The following is a 20,787-nucleotide window of genomic DNA, read 5'->3' on the forward strand; positions in this document are numbered from 1 at the left end:
AAGAACAAATAATGGTCACGTGGCTAACTATTAGGAAGCATGAAACAAATAGTAGTATATAGAATATTAACTAGCATGTAGAGAGCATACTTAAAAAACCTAATAAAATAATTAAGTGTATCCAGGAAATAGGAGGTTACCAAGCGCATGAATACTGAAACAATTTGCATGCACCAATCACATAATGGCAGTTAATAGGCGGCAATAGTATGCCAATTCAAAAATATTTATATATATTTCTATAAATGATTGGGATTTATGTAAAAATGTTTTATAGTCTATGTTATGGATATGGCCCGAAGGCAAAGAAATATTAAACATACAACATAAGTAATAATTTAATATTTTAGTACGGTCTATTTGAACCTTAAATGGCGGAGGACTAGGATATTCAAATGTTATATAAATTTGAAAGTCGGAAATAAGAATTGTAAAATTGAGAAAGAAGAACCATCACTCGCCTGCCAAATGCCACCATGAGAGGACCCTAAATATTTTAGAGCGTAATACCTTGCTATAACTTGTAAAAGCTAAAGTTAGATTGAATTATTAAATTTCTTGAAAGACTTTGTGATGCTCTTATAAAGCAGAAGTCATTTTCAATTTCAAATAATTTTTGTAACCCCTTGGAAGAGACGATTCCGGCTACCATAGTCCAGGACCACCAGGAGTTGGATCGACATCAGCGGCTTATAAGAAGTTTTTGACACGTGAGTGAAAAAATTGAATTAGTGATGGGCGCCCTTAGTGCTTCGAATTACCTAATAATCAAAGCTAGCTCGTCGAAAGGGTTTTCTTATAAATTAAGAATTCAATAAAAAATACTTGCGCAAGTAAATATAGTATTAAAGGTATTTTATTAAAGGAATAATGAATCAGTACATTTCAGAAAATTCTAATAAATCAAAGAAGTATAAAATCTAGGCTATTAAAACATATTCATATGATCTTTAATTTTTGCAATAATTTGCGATAATTTGTTGTAGCTCTAATTCACTAGATGAATTGCTCTACTTATTCCATCAGGTGCCGAATCTTGCACCCTGAGATAAAATATATATTCAATACAAGGAAATCTACTAGATATTAGAGAATTTAATATATATTTGGATTATTAGTTGCCAATTTATCAAGTTGATCTTAAGGAACCTATTTTTAATTGAATTGTCCAAGTCGACAAGTATTAGCAAGCTCATATCGCAGCTACATGCAAAAGGATGCATATGATTTAAAAATAAAAGCACATGGTAATGTTTCGTGCTATAAATTTAGAGTATAATGTTTAGCCTGTGATATTTTACTGATTTCAATTATTGTTCTATTTTTATATTATATATTTTTTATCGCTCTTTATGTTTTTTGCCTTGATCTATTTTTTGCATTATTTGTTAATATATGTATCAAATTGTTTATGGTGTGCAATTTATTTTAATTCCTCAACACTATAGGATAAGTACCATATATATATATATTTATTTTTCAATGAATTACAAGAATTATAGGGGAAGCTCATACCTGGGCCTATAAAGATTTTTATGAGACTGTATCCTATTAAAAAACCACGACCTAATTTTTATAATTATATCAATATTTCATGCTCTACCGACTGATGCCAAGCAGGAGGCTAATCGTTATTTAAATATAAAGAATAACGTCAGAATATATATATATATAATATATATATATATATAATATATATATATATATATATATTATATATATATATATGAAAGCGAAATGGCACTCACTGACTGACTCACTCACTCGCAGAACTAAAAATCTACCGGACCAAAAACGTTCAAATTTGGTAGGTATGTTCAGTTGGCCCTTTAGAGGTGCACAAGAACAGATTTGAAAAAAATGCCAAAGATACGCCCAAAATCTTCGTTTTTCCAGCTTTATCGAGAACAAATGAACAGAAAATGTTCAAATTTTGTACAGAAGCTCAGCTAGGGTATAATAATGTTGTGTTAGGAGGAATTTGCCATAACGTCAAAAATACGCTCAAAATTAGCGTTTTTCCAGCGCTTTTTTGCTTTTTCTCAAATTTATCGAGAACAATTGGATAGAAATTGTTCAAATTCAGTACAGAAGCTAAGCTAGGGTGTAATAATGTTGTGTTGGAAGGAACTTGAAATAAAGCCAAAGATACGCCCAAAATCTGCGTTCTTCCAGCGTTTTTTTGCGCTTTCTCAGCTTTATCGAGAAGAAATGAACAGAAAATGTTCTAATTTACTACAGAAGCTCATCTGGACAGCCCAAGCTCAGATTGAATCGAGCGAGGAAGTACTTTGACTTTCTGATGGAATGAAGCATGCTCAAATGAAAAATGCAGACGAGCGAAGCGAGCCCGATTATCTCATTTTCGGACGATCCTGTCGGGGGTCCAGGGTAGCTGGTAGCCCCAGTCGGGGCTAGACGGATATGGCGAGCGAAGCGATCCTGATGGCTAGTAATATGTAGCCTTATTGAGTGGCTAAATATAAATTATTGTATTAAATCAGGCCTGCCTCAGTGTTGATAGTGGACTCTGCAGTCTATTGTAGCCTAATTGGTATGCTTATTCAGTGGAGCGTAATTTGATTTCGAGTCCAAACTAAGTGAGCAGCTTCAAAAGAGAGGAATCAGCTAGTTGTGACTTCTCTGCCAAATTAACAAGGTCAGCTTTGTGCTTGCTTTGCACTGCTTGAAGTCCTGTATATCATGCAATGACTAGATATGTTATATAAAATAGGAAATGTATATTATACTGTACTAGATAATGAAAATTGACAGGAAAGAAGCGTCATTTGAACTTATGATGTGAAGCAAAACAACCGACCGAAATCAAGAGAAAAAAGTGTATGTTTGAATAATCCAGTGCTGCATTATAAGGCACATGAAATTCCCAATCACAGTAAAGACCCATATTATTAATTTGAACAAGTACAAATAGTCTCGTTTGAAAGTTTCTCGTAAGTGTCCCGAAGTCATTTTTATGAAAGGGAAAATAATAATGGAAAGCTCGCATATTGTCCGGTCTCGTTTTGTTTGGTCTCGTTTCATGAAGATGTCACTGGGGAAATGTTGTCTCTTCTTCGGGCCGTTTGTACTCGACAAGGTCAATTAAGTCGGACCGCTTCACCCCTCCCCATCCATACAAGTCCAAGTCCACCAAACAGACGCGTTTCAAAGTCTGAGCAAAAGTTTCCGGGAACCTGAAAAGAGCTAGTCGTGTGCGTTGTAGAAAAGAGCTGAATAAGTTTCCGACTGCCGCGATAGATACGATAAGGTCTGGAAATAAGATTGCTTCTTTTCGAAATTGACCGGGACTCGAGCCAGATCCGACTAATAGGTTTATTAAAGTTTCCAACTATCAAGATCGCCTCCTCCAGTGTTGCTATGACTGCACTCACAAAAGTGCACGGCACTGAATCGAAACTCAATCAAACGCTTTCAAGGTATACCCGGAGTATAGTGTAGAGGTAACTCGAAGAGATTCTGGATCTCTCTCTCGTACGGAAAAATAAGACATAAAGATGAGGTATTGAAGATGGAAGAATAATATTTTCATTACCAAAAGTTCAAGCTTTCTTTACTTGAAAAACTGATAGTCTTCAATGTTACTTGTTCTTGTGGAATCCGAACTATCTGGAAATAGTTGAAGATAACAAAACCAACTGTTCTGCACATAAATAGTCCTTTAATCTTTTTCTGGTCTCACAACTTTTCAAGTTTCAACCAACAACCAGTAAATTAAGATAAATATCTCTGTGAATCTGTCTTTTCAACCTCACGAAAATAGTCCGATCAAAATTGGAATGGCTGAGTACCGTTCTCACCCTCGCACCCATAAACGTTGCCAATTCGTCAGGTGTAATATGAAAGTCTTAATCAATTACTAGTAGTTTTGTGAACAGTGGACCTCACGCTGTTTTTCATCCACAAGTATCTGATGTCACCTGTTCTAGTTGATTCAGTTGAATCACAATTCACAGTTGAATCATAATTTACTCTTAAAAGCTGCTACTTGTTTTCTCCAAGATCAAAAACTCACTTATGTTAATAAACTCAGTTCACGTTTGAATTTTTATCTCATATGATAATTTATCCAGTTGATAATCCTTCCATCTGAGAAAAATATTTCTCAATATTTTAAAATTATTTTTTTTCAATCAAGAATATTATAATCTCTTCAGCATTATTTAGTTCATTTAATCATTTTTTATTTCATTTCCAATCACCTATTGAATTTGTTTTTCAAATGTGAGAATATTTGAGAATATATTTTTGAATGTGAGAATAGGCTACTGATGGACACGAATCATAAAAAATATTGAAACCCTACCTTATAGATACAGACATGGCCAGACATCTGTCTGTGTAAAGCATGCAATGAATAATCCACAATAAACATAGACCTCACTACGTTCGGTCAATCATTCATAATCAGCTGTGGACAACGTTGATCAACTCTTATTTGGAGATATTGTACTCACCTGTTCCGATTCCCATTGGACTATTTTCGTGCGGTTGACTGTTATACAGATAGTGCAAACAACAATCTATAATATGAATCAGTATAATTTATAAGTCACTGTACTGTCATTCAGAGACGGGGTTTTGATATTTTTATTATGTTGGCCTCTTGTCGACTCGTGAGTAATATTGAGACAATCGAAATTATAAGTATCATTTCATTTTTTATCAAATTATATCACACGATAAAATAGTGGACAGAGGAAATAAAATCACGAGTGTATTGTCATAATAGTTTAGTGTTTTTTGATGGATACTATTTCGCAATCTTGTCTGACGGTAGTGACGGTAACGACAGTCGTGATGGTACTTATCAGGCAGAATTAGATAAACAATAAGATACCTTTTCATCGTGAGTTACCCCGCTCTAAGAAATGGGGGAATAATTTAATTTACCTTAATTGCAACCATTTCCAATACCCGTGTATTTGAGTTACCCGTGTAATGTGAGTCGTTCATAAAAGAATCCATTCTATGTTGTGGCATAGTTGACTATCAGCCTATCATTATTCATGACAGAACTTATTCGTATTATTGAATTGAATTTCATTTATTAATTCATCAAATGCAGATTAATATTTCAGATTATCATAATCAAAGTAATCACCGCAAGAATAAATTCAACTCTTCTGCATTGTGTATGATAAAATCATAATTAATATTCAACTAACATTCATACATTGACAGTGAAACACTGCACAAATATAGGGTATCTATCATATTTTTGAGATCTGCGAAAATCCTCATGGAAAGAAATAAATTTGAACCTCCCCACTTATCTGATTGGACAGGACGATCCGATTCCAGCCGAAAGAGTCAAGCTGAAAATTTCACGAGCTTCATCATGAATAGGTAAATCAGACACATTTACCCATGTGAAACGAGTATTCGCGACTTGAAAAGGATATTCGCGTCCGAATCATAACGCTACTCCATTTCTGTCTCATACCTATTAATTGGATATACGAGATGTATTCTCATGTTAGTCGGGGAAATAATCTGATAATTCGGACAAGAAGACCAGACCAGACCAGACCTCTTCTCTGGCCTCTCTAAACTACCTTCTGAACATGATTTCGGCAATGGAAGCTTTAATAAGTAAATGACATCCCGACGCTGCTTCTAAACTCTCAAACATCAAGTTAGAACCAACTTGACGTGTCTTGTCGCTTCTATTCTGTCGTTATTGATACCATGTAAGCTACTAGTCATGTAAATTGCGTTGTTCCCATATGTGACTGCTTTGTGTGCTATTGCTGATGTCTATAGAAACTCTATTATCATGAAATTATACAGTATCTATAGTAATGGGAACGCTACATTATTTTTTTAACCCTGAAAGTGACACACATTATAGTTCATTCGTTCAAAGTTCTATAACTTTCGGGTATGTTTTTGAAACACTGTGAATTTGGCCTCTGACACAACGAGAAAGAAACGCAAGAATAAATATTTTGGATTTTGGATTTCATGGTTTTGGATTTTTTTTGTATTCAGAAACTAGGTGAGCTCAGAAGCTCTCAAATATCATGATAAATTGATGAACGAGGCCAACAGCAACACAAGACTCTTCAAAATTATTTTAATTTTTATTTCATTCATGAGGTGTTATTGAGAAGCTGATTCTCGACACAAAATTATATGATTATTATGTGGATTGTGTGAACTATAAAGCTGGATTCTCACATATCAGTGACAGAGAAAGTGACCGGTACAGTCAGAATTCTATTCCCCTTCTAATGGGACAATTTATACTCGCCTAGTTTGAGTGCAGAGTGGAAATAGTCCAAGGAAATTATAATATTCACTGTGCTGGTTAATTATTTATATTTTTTGTTAGACATATTTTATTATAAACATTAAATTATTAACATCAACTGCAACATAATCTATGCATTACCTCATTGTTTATACATGACTATTACCGGTTTTTCTTTTTTATATCCTCTTGAAATACAGGAACAATAGTTATGTTATAGGTGACTGAGGATCGTCGAGTTCAAGAGTGTCTAGCCTGTAACCAATTATACTAATGATATTATGAGGAACAGATAAAATCAGGATTCTGATATTATTAGCATGGAGATAGTCTGTAAAAATACATCAATATAACAAACACTCAAGATTTGTGAATATGATAAGAAAATTTGTATAGTAAACGCACGTACAATACAAGAAACAAAGATCCCATTTTGCATTTGAAGCATCCGTGAAACTTCAATATAAGTTATATGCTCAATTTTCCAAGATCTCAAGTTCAAGTGAGTTATTACTAAACATAAATAATGTTTTCGAGATATTTTGGGTCATCCGATAACGATAAGGAATTTCTCGCAGTTTCTCTCTCTTGAATGGAAAAAAATAATTATTGACAATATGAATGATTTAGGAGATACTTTTAACCTGTAAAAAATCAATGTATGAGTATTATTTATTCCAAACTTCAAAATTCCATCTTGGGATTAGAAGTATCACTTCTTTGCATGAACCTAATTAATCATATTATGTATTGATAACTCCACTTCAACTCTTCAACAGTTTCACTGAGAACAACTGCTTATCTATTTTATCAGGAAATTTGATTGCAGTTCCAAATGTAAAATGATGTAGAAATCATACTTGACAGGATCTTTTCTGTAGTATGTATTTCTCATCTAAATCTCAACTTTTGTTGCTGAAGTATGTTGCTGAAGTCTGAACTTAAAGGTCTTGAACCGTCACATAATATTATATTATGTCCATAGATTGAAAGCTGCTTCATGAAATCAAGTTATACCTGGAACAAGGAAGGCCTAACTTCTCGAGTTATTTTTATAGGAAAATTCACAATAATTATTGTAGAGTTAACCAATATGTATAAGATATAAAGAGCTTGGATTATTTCTACTTGAGTTACTTCGAAAAGTAACTATTCTATTACATAAATATTGTGAATAGAGTTGAAAAGTTGAAAAAAGTTCCCAAGGTGTTTCAGATTTGAACTTTCATTTGTTGCCATTGGAGTTGAACAGTATTATCAGCCGGCACTCATTGCATTGTTCACTCGGTTCACATCTTGCGCCACTTGTATGTTAAGTGTAACTATGGAAGCGGGCCAAGAAGTAATTTCCTCCATATATCGAGAGCAGCGGGGATTATGCAAATAGGGGACGGGTACTGGAAGAGTGAAGTTCAATGTTAATGTTATTTCTTTGCGGCGGCAGCGTTGTTCTTTGCCTAGCAGTTCAGCGCTATCTGCGGCAGGAAACTGGAACTTCTTCCTCAACCCGGAACCGAGGACAGTGCCAATATTTGAGAGTTTGGCGTCGCGTCACACTCTCGAATTATGAGCTTCCGTCACGTTGCGTCCCGGGCCCGACGTGATAACCTACTTCACATTTCCCATAGTTTTTTACTCTTCTTCAGAACTCCTTTCATAATCAATTTCTCAATATTTTTTTCAGCTTTATCATGTTTTTCTTTCACACCTATTACCACCTTCATAAATTCAACTGCTCCTACCTGCTCATTCGTTCTTCATTGAATTGAAAAATCGAATTATCTCTATATACACGTTTTTTGTCGGTTTCTACTCTTTTCATACTCTATCTTTCACCGTTTTGAAATATTCCACTTACTCATATCATTTCCACCCCATCAACTAATCTGTGTTCCCACACTTCTAAAGTTACTATGCTCATCTGTTTTTCTTTTATTCTGAGAGGAATAATAATTGAGATGGATCAACTTATTCGTGTTCCAACCTTTATCAAGTTACTTTGCTCCCTGCATTTGCATTTGTTTCTCTTTGATTCTGGAAGGACTGAGTCAGATCAAGAGCAAGAGTATACTGAATTTGGCATGGAAAAGGTGTTTTTATTCTGATCCATATGGAATTAGAAGTTCATATATTGTACGTAGAGGGATAATATATGGAATACATTGGAAATACTCTTAAGAAATATTTAGGCTACATCCATTACGGAAGATTAAAAAGGTTATTATTATTATCAGCGTATGGCATAATATATAGGCGTACACAAATACATGGAAGTAGTCAAAGAAAATCTGGTCATGAGACCATTGTCAGGTTGATAAAATACTCTAAAAATATATAAAATGTTGATGTCGAGGATGTCAATTTATCTATTTATTCATTTATCTATTTGTTGATATAATTACAAATCATATGAATATGATCAGGATAGAACAACGGGCATAGCCCAAAACTATTCTGTTCCCAAATGTTGATAAATAATAAAATGTCCGAAAAAATAGGTTATGTTCTTACTGAGAAAGAACATAACTTACTTTGAAGTTCAAAGTTCTGTCTAAAAATATATATGAGCTAGAAATTTTGAATTTAGAATGATCAAAATACAAAGATTTTATTGATTGTGTATTTAGTGTATTGATTGTGGAGAAGCCGAGATAAAATCATTTAAATCGCCTTGGTAGGCACATTCATTGCAATTCCTGATGAGTGCTTCATTGTCAGTCTAGCCTCTCCACAATCAAAAGCAGGGGAGGGTAAACTGCCCGTCATAAATAGAAGCCCCACATTTCCCGTGGCCAGTTCAAACCCTGTTGAGGACCATCCTCGGCTGTCTTGACAGATCGAATTCAGCCACTTTTACACCAACTGAGTAGCCAAAGCAGATGCTGAGGGGGGGTTGTCTTTTTTCATCCATTCTTCCTCTCAGCTTGCTTTTATGGAAAACTTTTCTTCTCCTCAGTTGCTCTGCCATTTACATGGGAGGATGCCTTGACTTTAACCGATCACCCAAATCCAGAAAATCTCCATAGATTGGAAGTGTCCTGTTACTCTTTATCTTTCACCTCTATTAAAGAGGTAAAAATACAGTTGATATTTATTATTGATAACAAATGGGAGTAATAATATTGAAATAGTGTATTGATTATATTTGCAATATATTTTTTGGAATTTATCCCTGATTCACTGTTGTCTGTAGAGCAATAAGTAGAAATTGGAAGAGCGATGTCAAATCATCTCTGATGGATAAATTAATATTGTAGATGAATAAGTAGAAAGTGAAATGCAAAATATATATATACATATGAAGAAATATACTGGAAAATACTGGTGTACTCGGGAAGACACACGTCTTCAGAAAGCGTAGCTGCTCATCTCATCTTGCTCTATCCACGGAAAAATAAACTTCTCCTTCCATAAGACATAGTTCAACTCATCAAAAGTTACCCACTTCTCGGTTACACTGGCTCTATCTTCTTGAAACATTCTTGCTGCGAAGTTGAACAATGTGAACTGCACAGATAAGTTTTCGATCTGACACAAGATCTCCTTCTTGTATTCTAGGGATTGCTGTAAGAAGGTCCAACAGTTTCAACTTCCAGCCAAATAGTCATTTCAAGTCTTGCTTCACTCATTACTGCTATAAAATATTTTTAATTCGATAAAAACTTTCACTCAGGCTTATCAATAAATTATTATTTGTGATTGTATTAATGAATAGAATGTTGAAAGAAAATGTATGTCTGTCTTCAAAACTATTCTTATAATGAACTGGGCAGAGATTCGTCAACTTCATATATTTCATTATTGATGAATTCCAATTTCCAACAATATAAAATTGCTCGAATGAAATTCCAACTACATTATCTCAATCACATGAATGAACTCACAAATATATCTCATTAATGAACTCCGAATTTCGAATCATTTGATGATTCAATTAAATCTTATAAACTTATATTGATGAATCGGAATAGGGATAAAGTTTGAGTTCGACGGCGAAGATTTTATAATCTGGTTCATGTTAACTGAACCAGTTTGTCTTATAAAGAAAACTCTTTTCACTCGCTTACAAATTGACCACATCTTTGTCTTTGTTACCTGATCTATCGCATTGATGCATGTGGTGAAGGTATATTTGAGAGATTGAATTGTTTAGGATTAATTAACATCCTTTATAAATTGAAAGGCTATGATTGACAGAGACTGTACATTGAAATAAAGTATTCACAAGCAGGAACAATAATTATCAAATTCGATAAATAGTTGCAGAACAGCTGCAAAGTTGCATAGAATAAGCTGCTGGATAGCTGCGTAGAGGATGAAAAAAGTACAAATCAAAACAATTTTTGAAAATTTTTCTACTTCCAACTGTATAAGAGATAATATGGAGAATGAGAATTTATTTATTATTCATTTACGGAAATTGAAAAAATAGGTTTCCCCTCATATGTGAATATGGAGGTATGGATTGTTCTTTGAAAAACAATCTAATGCTCAAAATTATATTTTTTGTTTATTTTTCGTACATGAACTTTCAGCATGTGCGTGGGTAGGAGAAAGCAAGTTGGTGATTTGATTGGATGGTCATGCTTACCGGCGGGATTCGAACCCATGACCAGGTAGCGCTAGCGGACTGAAGGGTACAAAACGGACTGAAGCGGTACAATCACACATCATTGTCTGATATACTAGCGCTAAAATGTCATAAAATGTTTCAATAAGCTCCAGTACCTAATTTCAATTGATTATTTAAAATATATCCATATTTTCTATTGTTACAGGCTGAGAAGTAACGAGTGTAAACCACCCGCAGAGAAGAGTCCAGATTGATCGGACATCGACAAGCGTCCAATCAAAATGATTGCCAAGTCAATCATCACTTTAGTCGCACTACTGGCCGCAGTCAAAGGAGAACTGGCCGATCTCGAGTGCCCCGATGATTGTGACTGCCATTATTTCCGAATCAACTGGGTCACTGATTGTTCCGAAAGTAACCTCACCGAGATTCCTACTCCCGACGATGGACTCAGTCTCAACGTTTACATCCTGAACATGAATGCCAATGAGTTGACTGCCATTGCGCCGTTCCCCGCCGACATAAAGCTCAGGCGATTGCAGCTGGCTGACAACAAACTCACTCACATCACCAAGGATGACTTTGCTGGTCTGGGCTTCCTGCTTGAAATAGACCTGTCAGAAAATAAAATCACCAGTGTTCATCCCGATGCGTTCAGGTGAGTTATTTTGTAAACTAGATTTCAATTCAATTCAGCAAGCATGTTAGTATGCAGTAAAACTCTGCAAAGAGCTAAAAAAATAATAAACAAATCCTGAACATAAAATTTCATTTACTGCAATCCATTTTTTATGATTTTGATTCGGTCTGAATTTGTTGGTCTCGAACATGTTATACTTTTAGTAGTAAGTTTGTTTTACGGTTCGTGTTTAAAAATTTCTCTAATAAGTGAATAATCTCTATTTTAAAAATAACTGAGTTTTATAAATTATTATTATTATTCTGGTATTTGGAACATCTAAATTCAAAAGAATGGTTTGTATAAATATTTTTGGACTGAACATTTTGTGGAAATCAAGAAGACATAAACTCATTTCGGACTTTTGATGTTACCTAAATTTGGGAGAGAAATAGTACAAGGTATTCTTATGTTTTTCTCTCCCGATCTCTGCTTCAATGTAAAAAAAAGAAGTTTTTTCCAAAACTAACATTTCTAATAGATTTTCTACTTTTCTAGCTCCCTGAACATACGATTTATGCTCAAACACCAAATATATACTCATTATCACTGAATAAATAGAATAATAATATTTTCATGAAGAAATAATAGATTAAAATTTTGCACTGTTCAATCACCTAGAGTATCTAGATCTCCCAATACTTACCAAATTAATTTTGAATAAAAAATTTGGATGAATGTTTTGTATCAATGAATACTCTGAAATTCATCAACAAAACGTTGATTACATCTCTCGTGATTCAATAACAGAGCTGAACCGGAAGATGGAAGCTGGGGGTGTCAGATCCGCATAGGTTGCTTTATAATTAAAACGCGACAGCTGGTGCCAGACATCTATATATAGGGTGCCTCGTTATGCTGTTGTACCTGCTAATTCAGGATCATGCCGAATGCTCAAGGAATGCCGAATGCTGCTGTGCAACTTGCATCGGTGATTGTCAGCGTTTGTTCGGCACAGAGACCCCCTCACTTCACCCCTATTCACCCCTCAATTAATCCCCCGTTGTTGCCCCTATCTTCCTCCTCCCCCACTAATCAGAACTACCCGCATTTCAACTGCCGAACAACAAGCGCAATTCGGCGGCAATATGCGGCACGTCTGTTGCATGCCTCTCCTGCCACTCCTGCCTTTCCACCCATACTGCCACTACTGCCCTCCTGCCAATACTGCCAGCCTGCCAGCCAATTGAAAGGCAGCATTTGGCGCTTGTTTGCTGATATTCGCATCGATGGTCTTTGTAACGTTTTGATGGCAAGTGCTCCTCCCATTGACTCAGTAGTGTATATGATAAGAAGGGAGATGAATTTTTAAGAAGAGATTGAAACTATGGTAGGGGGTCTAAGGGGTAGAACAGGGAAAAGTAGAGATTTGGTGGCAAGGGATTGGGACATGGCAGATAGAAAAGTGTTGAGAAGAACTGGATGTGAAAACTCAATTTTGATAAATCCTCTCTGGTATGTTTTAGTAGTAATTGAAGCATTTAGGACAGGATTCAACTTTCCCTGAAATATAACTGTGATAACAGTTTATGATGTGAAATATGGCAATGCTACATCATAATATTTTTGTGTCGCAGCTATTAGGTAAGGTAAGTTAAGTAGGTGGGTTACGTAGGGTGGTTTAGGTATGCTACCATTCTGATAGAATGCTTCCACTTCTATTACACGTTCCACGATATTGTCCAATAATGGACCAATGAATGGGAATACATTCACATGGATTATGCAAAGTTATGACCAACTACCGAATCTTCAGTTCTGCGAACATTCAAAATATTCCGTTCCCCTGCGCCGCTCTGTACATTGATTTATTTCTAGGCCAAATGGATACATTCCGATACTTCAAAAAGAATAATTGATATGAGTCCTCCTAGATGTATCAAATTACTCCAGATAATACAAATTTTTCAGACTATACAATTACTCCAAGAGGATTCAATCTGAATGAGATGGAATACAAATGAGATGGAATACAAATGTGATGGAATACAAATGAGATGAGTACAAATATATATAATATTGTAAAATATATAAGAAATATATTATTATAAATACAAGACTTGGACATTACAGTAATAAGTTGGATAAACACTAAGCAATTTGATAAATGGAAAAGAGCAAAATACAGCAATCAGATAAAGAAGACTTCAGCGGATGGACTCCAATAGTTGTTGAATCATAGCAGAAGATGCTGCTTCCAGAAAAGTGGTGGGTCCAAATTTCACCAATACAAGCACCTGTTCATGGTCTCATCATCCACGTACAATTGGAACGGTCGTGTGGGTATATACTATCAAACACAGAATGATTGAACACAGATGAGAACAATACTAACTTTTTGCTTTCTTTCATAAGATAGCTATAAACTTCCAATTGAAATTGCTAACTTTCGCAAACCAGTCTAGGGTCTTTTACCTTCATGATCATCATCAACTCCGACCGACTAGAAAATTATCGAACTCTAAAAGAGTGATAGAAACTTTTCAGTTCTAAATGTCTGAGAGCTGGATCGATCAGTACATAGTGATATACTCTTATAATCCTGCTGAAATGTATCGATGGTGGCTTATAAAATTCATCAGCAGTTATTGGCTCTTCTCTCGTGTGCAAATTCTGTCGAACTGGGTGTTTATTCTCTGTGCTGTGACTGTTTTCGCAGCTTAATTGGAATTGACCGATGGTGAGGAGGGGAACGATGTTGGATTGGTGAAGGGTGAAAAGGTGTATCGAATAGTAAATAGTTGATACTCGTCGGCGACATTACTTAAATAACTATTGTCTTTATTGGATTATACGTTTGATCAAGTTGACGACGCATCATCATACTAAAATAAATTATTATTTTCTCATCAAATGATTGCTAGTTTCATGCAATAAATATAATTATATTCCTACTACACTATATCGTATTTTTATTAAACTTTATGACCAGTATGACATGCTAATCTTAAAATGTATGTTACAATCTACCACTTGCTCTCGAATCACAATAGATTGAGTATGATCTTTTGTATAATAATTTATTATTTTCATAGTGATAAGTTGTTATTATTCTCTCAATTCATATGTGGATGAAATTCTAGTTGAATTCACTTCAAAATACGAAGAATCATATTTATAATCTTTGAATAGAATAATTGAATAACTAAAACTCAGTTATGAAGGGGAAGAAACAATTAATATGTGGTCTACAGTATAGCCCAATATCCTATGAGAAAATAATTATTGTGAAACTACTCAAATACCAATTTACAGGACCAGATGTGTCCTACTCCTCCCTTGATTAATAGCTCCAGAAATGGAAACTCACTGAAACTCATCAAAATGAGTAATTTCCCATCAGAATAGATTCAGAAGAATAAAGCTGGAAATAAAGCTCGGTCAGAAAATAAATTTTGCTGATTGAAGAGCTTTGAGTGAATGCTGACGTACTTTGGCAGCCATGTGACTCTAATTACACTAGTGGCGTATTGTGATAACAGATTAATGCTCTCCACAGACCAAACCGGCGTGATGTACTTTTGCGGAAATTATTGCTCTTTGTTGGAAGATAGCAGGGCCGCTCCTGCATTTTTGAATACTTCCCAATTATTGCTCTGAAAACACATTATTAGTCTGGCATCACACGCTCTCCACCAAGATTAAACCATTAATATTGTGCCGCCATCATACACTCACTTGTTGTAATTTCAATTTTACGACCAAGTTAATGGAAAAATTATGCGTTTCAAGCTAACGTTGCCAGCGAATGATAGATTAGAGATGATACCAACTTGTAAATTATCTCGCAAGTAGAGAATTAAAATGGCTTATGGCTATCGTAAAACATCGGGGATGAAGTGAGCTAATTTTTTGCTCGGTAGGCCTGGGGAAGATTGATGCTGTTCCGTAAAGGAAAACTGTGCCTTTCTTACATTATTGCTTTTCTTGTAAAACCAATATTTTCTCACTATCACAATTATTCGAGCTTCTTCAGTTGTCTTCAATTATATTATGAATTTTTTCCCTGAGGAAAAATGCCTTCTTGAGTCCCACGCTTGTGCGAGGGATGTTACCTGTCCAACGGCAGAAACAGCAAGTGTACTTCTCGTAGCATATGTTTAAATTGGATACCAGTGAGTCTCTTTTTATTCTTTATTCAGGATATCCTTACAAGAAACATTCAATTGTAGATTTTGAGTGATAGAAGAGATAAGAAGAGATAAGAAGAAGTCAATCAGCTCTTATACCAAAAGAACGAAAACTTATTGTAATATACATGACGGGTCTGGATAATATTATTCTAAAATGTTGAACTGAGGATTAAATGAATAATTTATTCCATTCAAAAAGCCAGTCATTTCTGTTTGTATGAGTAGCTTCTCTATTAAATACGGCAGAAAGCTTTAAGCCCACCTTGTATGGGACAAGGTCCCAATAATTCTTAACTCTTGAGTTAGGAGAACAGTAGAGTTGTGGACTGGCGTTCGAAATTCGTGATTAATACAATGTTCTCAATCAGTATCATTTTAAAATTTTATCGCACGAGTGCATTATAGACAAAAATCTGCATTCTCCATAATGCCGAGATGACTGCTTCTTGACTCTCTTCTAATCGTGACTCTCCTTATTCCGTGCCGTCAGCCTTGTTGGTTTGCGACTTTCAAGTGAAATAAATTTTCTCAGGTAATCAAGGGTAATGGGCTCTCTCTATATGCAATACTGAACTCTCACTCACAAGTGGCGGGCAATTTTAGACCCCGCTCTGACTGCACATATCCAAAGTTAAAGTTTGAAAAGTACAACAGCACCTGTCGACATCAAGCTGAGTTAGCTTTGCGTGAAAGTTTGAAAAGCTTGCTGACCCATTCGTCGACCAATAGCGAATCGCCGCCGGTCAACGCCTCTTTCCATTACAATCATGTTGCACCGTAACATGTTGCAGCATATTACCACTTCAACTGTTCTGCATCCTGTTCAATGGCATGGAAATATATGATGGCATCCACTATTAAGAACGACTTGAGTTCCCATGAAAGAAGCTCTTGAACAAAAGAGCTGACAATTTTGTGAACTTGCAGGGGATTTTTGGATTGGGATTACATAGAAGCAATATCCATATTAGTCACAAACGTCAGTCATACCAAGTTTGCTCACAAAATCTGACTTTGTCTTGTATACCAAATTACTATAGTCAACCGCACGAAAATAGTACGATTGAAATCGGAGCAGATGAGTCCCCCTCACCTCTCACCCATAAATGTTGCCAATTCTTCACGTAACCGTTGATCAACTTATGTGGAAATATTGGACTCATCTGTTACGTTCCAATTTCCATTAGACTATTTTCGTGCGGTTGGCTATAATATGATATGAGACAACATGAGTGTAACAGATATGAGAGAACAATGTACAATGTTGATTTAATATGGACATTGATTGCAACATTCCTATAGTTGATTAATAACTTATTTCTTCAGGGCTACTTGATTTGTTAGTTGATACAATACATGGTACCAATTTGCTACTTCCCTAACATCGTCTTGCCTTGTCTGAAGGGGATATAAATGTCACTGGTATTAAAATAAATTACCAGATAGCTTGAAGTCGATTAATAATGATGCTTTGTTCAAAAAAAACCTTGAAAAGTTTGTTGTAGAAGGAGAGCTTTACTCGTTGAATGAGTTTTTGTCTGGCTGACCTTTTCTGACCTTTTATTATGTTGACTAAATCCAAAAAAAAACATGTTACCTATATGTCTACTTATGACGACGGCAATATACAGACATTTCTTGTTATTGTATTTGTGCAGAAAATAAAGAATTCGAATTTTTGAATTTTGAATTTTATTTAAAGAAAGTTTTTTAAAAATTGTACTATGGGATTATTTTTCAACTGAGTATTGATTAAAATGTATGGATTCAGGGCTACTTTCTTGTAATCATAAAATAGAATTGTAGTACCCTTTAAAATTAATAAAATAATAAAACAAGAATACAAATGGTAACGTAAGTACTGGTTATTAATTTTAAAGAGTATTGATTAATATGTTTATGATGCATCTAACGAATTGGTAGCTTCTAAGGACTCGGAGGGGGAGAAGCTACTCACCCATTCCAATTTCCATTTGACTATTTCTTAACGGTTATCTATAATAAAGTCATTATTTTTTTATGCTTGGCGTTTTCATAATGTTCATTTATGCCCGGTTTCATCAAGATCCCTTGAAAAATGTTAACATGGTCAAGCCAGGTTCAATTTACAACAGTGTCCTGGAGTTATCGCGATAGTTACTATCGCTATAGAATTCATATGTTCCATTGCACTCGTTGTAAAGCGTACCTAATTTTACCAAGTTCAAATGTCTTGACTTAGCTTGGTGGAACCGGAAATGAAAGTGATTGCACTAACAATATTTACTGGTGAAATGGAAAATTGCTCATGAAAATATTCTATGTTACAGGGACAGCCCCGGCCTAATAACCTTGGAGATGCAAATGAATCCACTTGACCCCGTTGAAGGACCTTTCCTCATATCTCGTTCTCTACTGTACTTGGACCTCAGCGATTGTAAGCTGGAAAAGCTGACACCACAATTCTTTCAGAACCTGACAACTCTCAACAAACTGGACCTGTCCGGCAATCCACTTAAAGAACTGCATCCTTCCATTTTGGATCCTTTGATAAGCTTGGAGGTTCTCAATCTGAATAGATGCAACCTCACTTATATATCCAACGATGCCTTTAAGTTCACGGAACATCTAAAATATCTAGAAATAGCTGAAAACAATTTGATGGTACCAACAGATTGGATTGCTGTCCTTGGAGCATTGGGACGATTGGAATATCTCGATCTCAGACAATCAGCCATATCAAATCTCCCTGAGGATGCATTCAACAATAACACGTGGCTAAGGAGTCTTATTCTAGCTGGAAATGATCTCATGCGTTTGGAAATATCGTCCATCCTTGGTGATAACCCCAAGCATCTGGAATATCTAGATCTATCCAACTGTCATTTCAGTGGCCGTCTTACTGCAAATGCGTTCACTAACTGCACAAAGCTAAAAACTCTGATTCTATCTGGTAATCTCCTATCAGCTGCTGATCTCGCTGAAGCCTTACCGCCATTATCAAAACTCCAAAAACTAGGATTGAAAAATTGTAACTTGACAAGACTCCCTGCAAATACTTTTCATAACCTTGAAAACCTCCAAGAACTGGATATTTCAAGAAATCCTCTGAATAATGCTTTCACTGAACTTCTTTCTCCGCTCACCTCCTTGGAACGTTTAGATATGAGCTATAGTAATTTGGGCCATATATCTCAGACAACATTCTCAAACATGGACGCACTGAGAACGTTGATATTATCTGGAAACAAGTTGACTAGCCTTGAATCAGGTCTGTTTGAGAAACTTACACATTTAGAAACATTAGAGCTCAACAATTGTGGCTTAAAGTCGCTCAGTTCCACAGTATTTCCAGAAAACTTCACTTATCCTGATTTGGAAGAGTTGAGGTTGGCTGGTAATCCTTTAGAGATATCAGAGGAAGGTATGCTGCTTCCTGTACAAATAAAACGTCTGAAAACCTTAGATCTTTCAGACTGTAATCTCACATACATTCCCCCGGATACCTTGAAATCTTTTGTGAATATTACACGACTTCAATTGGCTGGCAACAAGTTTAATAGTTCTGTAGGAAATTCCTTAGAGTTTTTGAGAAAGTTCCCTCAGTTGGAGTTTCTTGATTTGAGTAGAAACGAACTGACTGATATTACTCCAAGTGTTTTCGATAACAACACTTTGTTGAGTGCCCTGAAACTGGTGGGTAATCCATGGAAATGCGGTTGTCATATAGCTGACATGTGGGAGTGGGCAATTACAGTCAAAGGTGATCTAGGAGTTCTGATTGGCTCAACAACTGATCCCGAAGCGATATCCACCGGCGGACGGAAGAAGAAGAAGGGACTCCTGTGCCATTTCGACTCGAAAACCTCTCCGATCAGCAAGGATATTCAGTTCAGGAAACCGGCTCGCAAGGATTCTGTGGATAATGTTAATAGAACTTGGGCCAGGTATGTCAGGGAGGCAGATTGTGAGTCAAGTGCTCGTCTAAGACCTGCTCGATTGTTGAAAAGTCAGCCGATAACTGTCTGAAATAAGAATAGTTTGAAATAAGTAGGGGCAGGGGATAGTAACAGATTTTTTTCTGTTGAGTTGTTATGATGACAAACAAAGTAGGAAAAGATGAGAAACTTCAATTATGTTTTGCGGTAAGAAGGGCTGAAAATCTGGGACGCCCTGGGACGTATTCAGTGTTAAGAGTTTTATTAGGAATTGTACTGTTATTATTTTTTTAATTGTGCAACTTTATTCTTGTCAGCCATTAATTTATTCATCAGCACATAAACAACAAAATAGCATAAGAACATCCAAATACAATGAGAAGTCAAAGGTAATAACAATACTGAAGGAGGAAGCTAAAACAAGAGCAAACCCGTTTTATAAAGAAAGGTGATAAGGGCACTTGATTCTCAATTGAATAAATGTGAGTTTGTCTTGAAAGTCTCTCATTTTCAACATTCCTAATTTTTTATCAATATGCTTGACGCTATTGTTTGATGTATTCTATCAAGTCTCATGTATTTTGTTTCTATTGACTTTGTTGAAAATAATGTATTCGTCATGAATGCATTCATTGTGCTTCACGTTATTGTATGAAATTTTGAAATAAAAAGTAACAATAAACATATTTTTTTTCACTGAGTCCTGAATTTATGATATGATGTACTTCATCAGAGAATTTTCCATGTATATGCATTTATTATCAGTAAATAATCTGAAAATCCATTCATTACAAGGCCTGAATCAATAATACTCATTTGATATTCAATAATTAAAATACAAAATACAGTATCATAGATAAACTTTGTATATTACTGATATATTATTGATATTACTCGATAATTATATTACTTCTTGAGTCGCGGTCTTGAAGTATTTATTACATCATTCAGGATTTATAAGACTATCGGAAAAGTACTACTGAGTACAGACTTGAGCCCAAAGTGACACATAATGTTGAAACCCAAAGTATAAAACAGTACAAATATGGATAGCTTATGTTATGTCACACTTCCATATTTTTTATCTACAGTAAATATGAGCCGTAAATATGAGCCAGTAAACTATGAATTCTCCATTTGAACTTATACAACAATAAAGATATTTATGCCATTGAAAGACTCCTTAGTATTAATATGTGTAGAACTGC

General features: G+C 35.3%; 1 protein-coding gene and 1 pseudogene across 1 annotated transcript in view; both read left to right on the plus strand.

Annotated features, from left to right (window-relative positions):
* The window catches only part of LOC111056945 (chaoptin), a 34,224-nt gene extending 13,618 nt beyond the window's left edge, over nucleotides 1–20,606 (plus strand). Inside the window, exons 2-3 of the mRNA XM_022344355.2 lie at nucleotides 11,056–11,508; nucleotides 17,972–20,606. Coding sequence (XP_022200047.1) covers nucleotides 11,132–11,508; nucleotides 17,972–19,670 — 2,076 coding nt within the window. The 5' untranslated portion in view covers nucleotides 11,056–11,131 and the 3' untranslated portion in view covers nucleotides 19,671–20,606. The remainder of the gene's footprint in view (nucleotides 1–11,055; nucleotides 11,509–17,971) is intronic.
* On the plus strand, nucleotides 7,128–7,216 carry LOC120349532 (annotated as a pseudogene).
* Nucleotides 20,607–20,787: the final 181 nt, after the last annotated feature.

Source organism: Nilaparvata lugens, chromosome 1 (genome assembly GCF_014356525.2).
Source record: "Nilaparvata lugens isolate BPH chromosome 1, ASM1435652v1, whole genome shotgun sequence".
Lineage (NCBI taxonomy): Eukaryota > Metazoa > Arthropoda > Insecta > Hemiptera > Delphacidae > Nilaparvata > Nilaparvata lugens.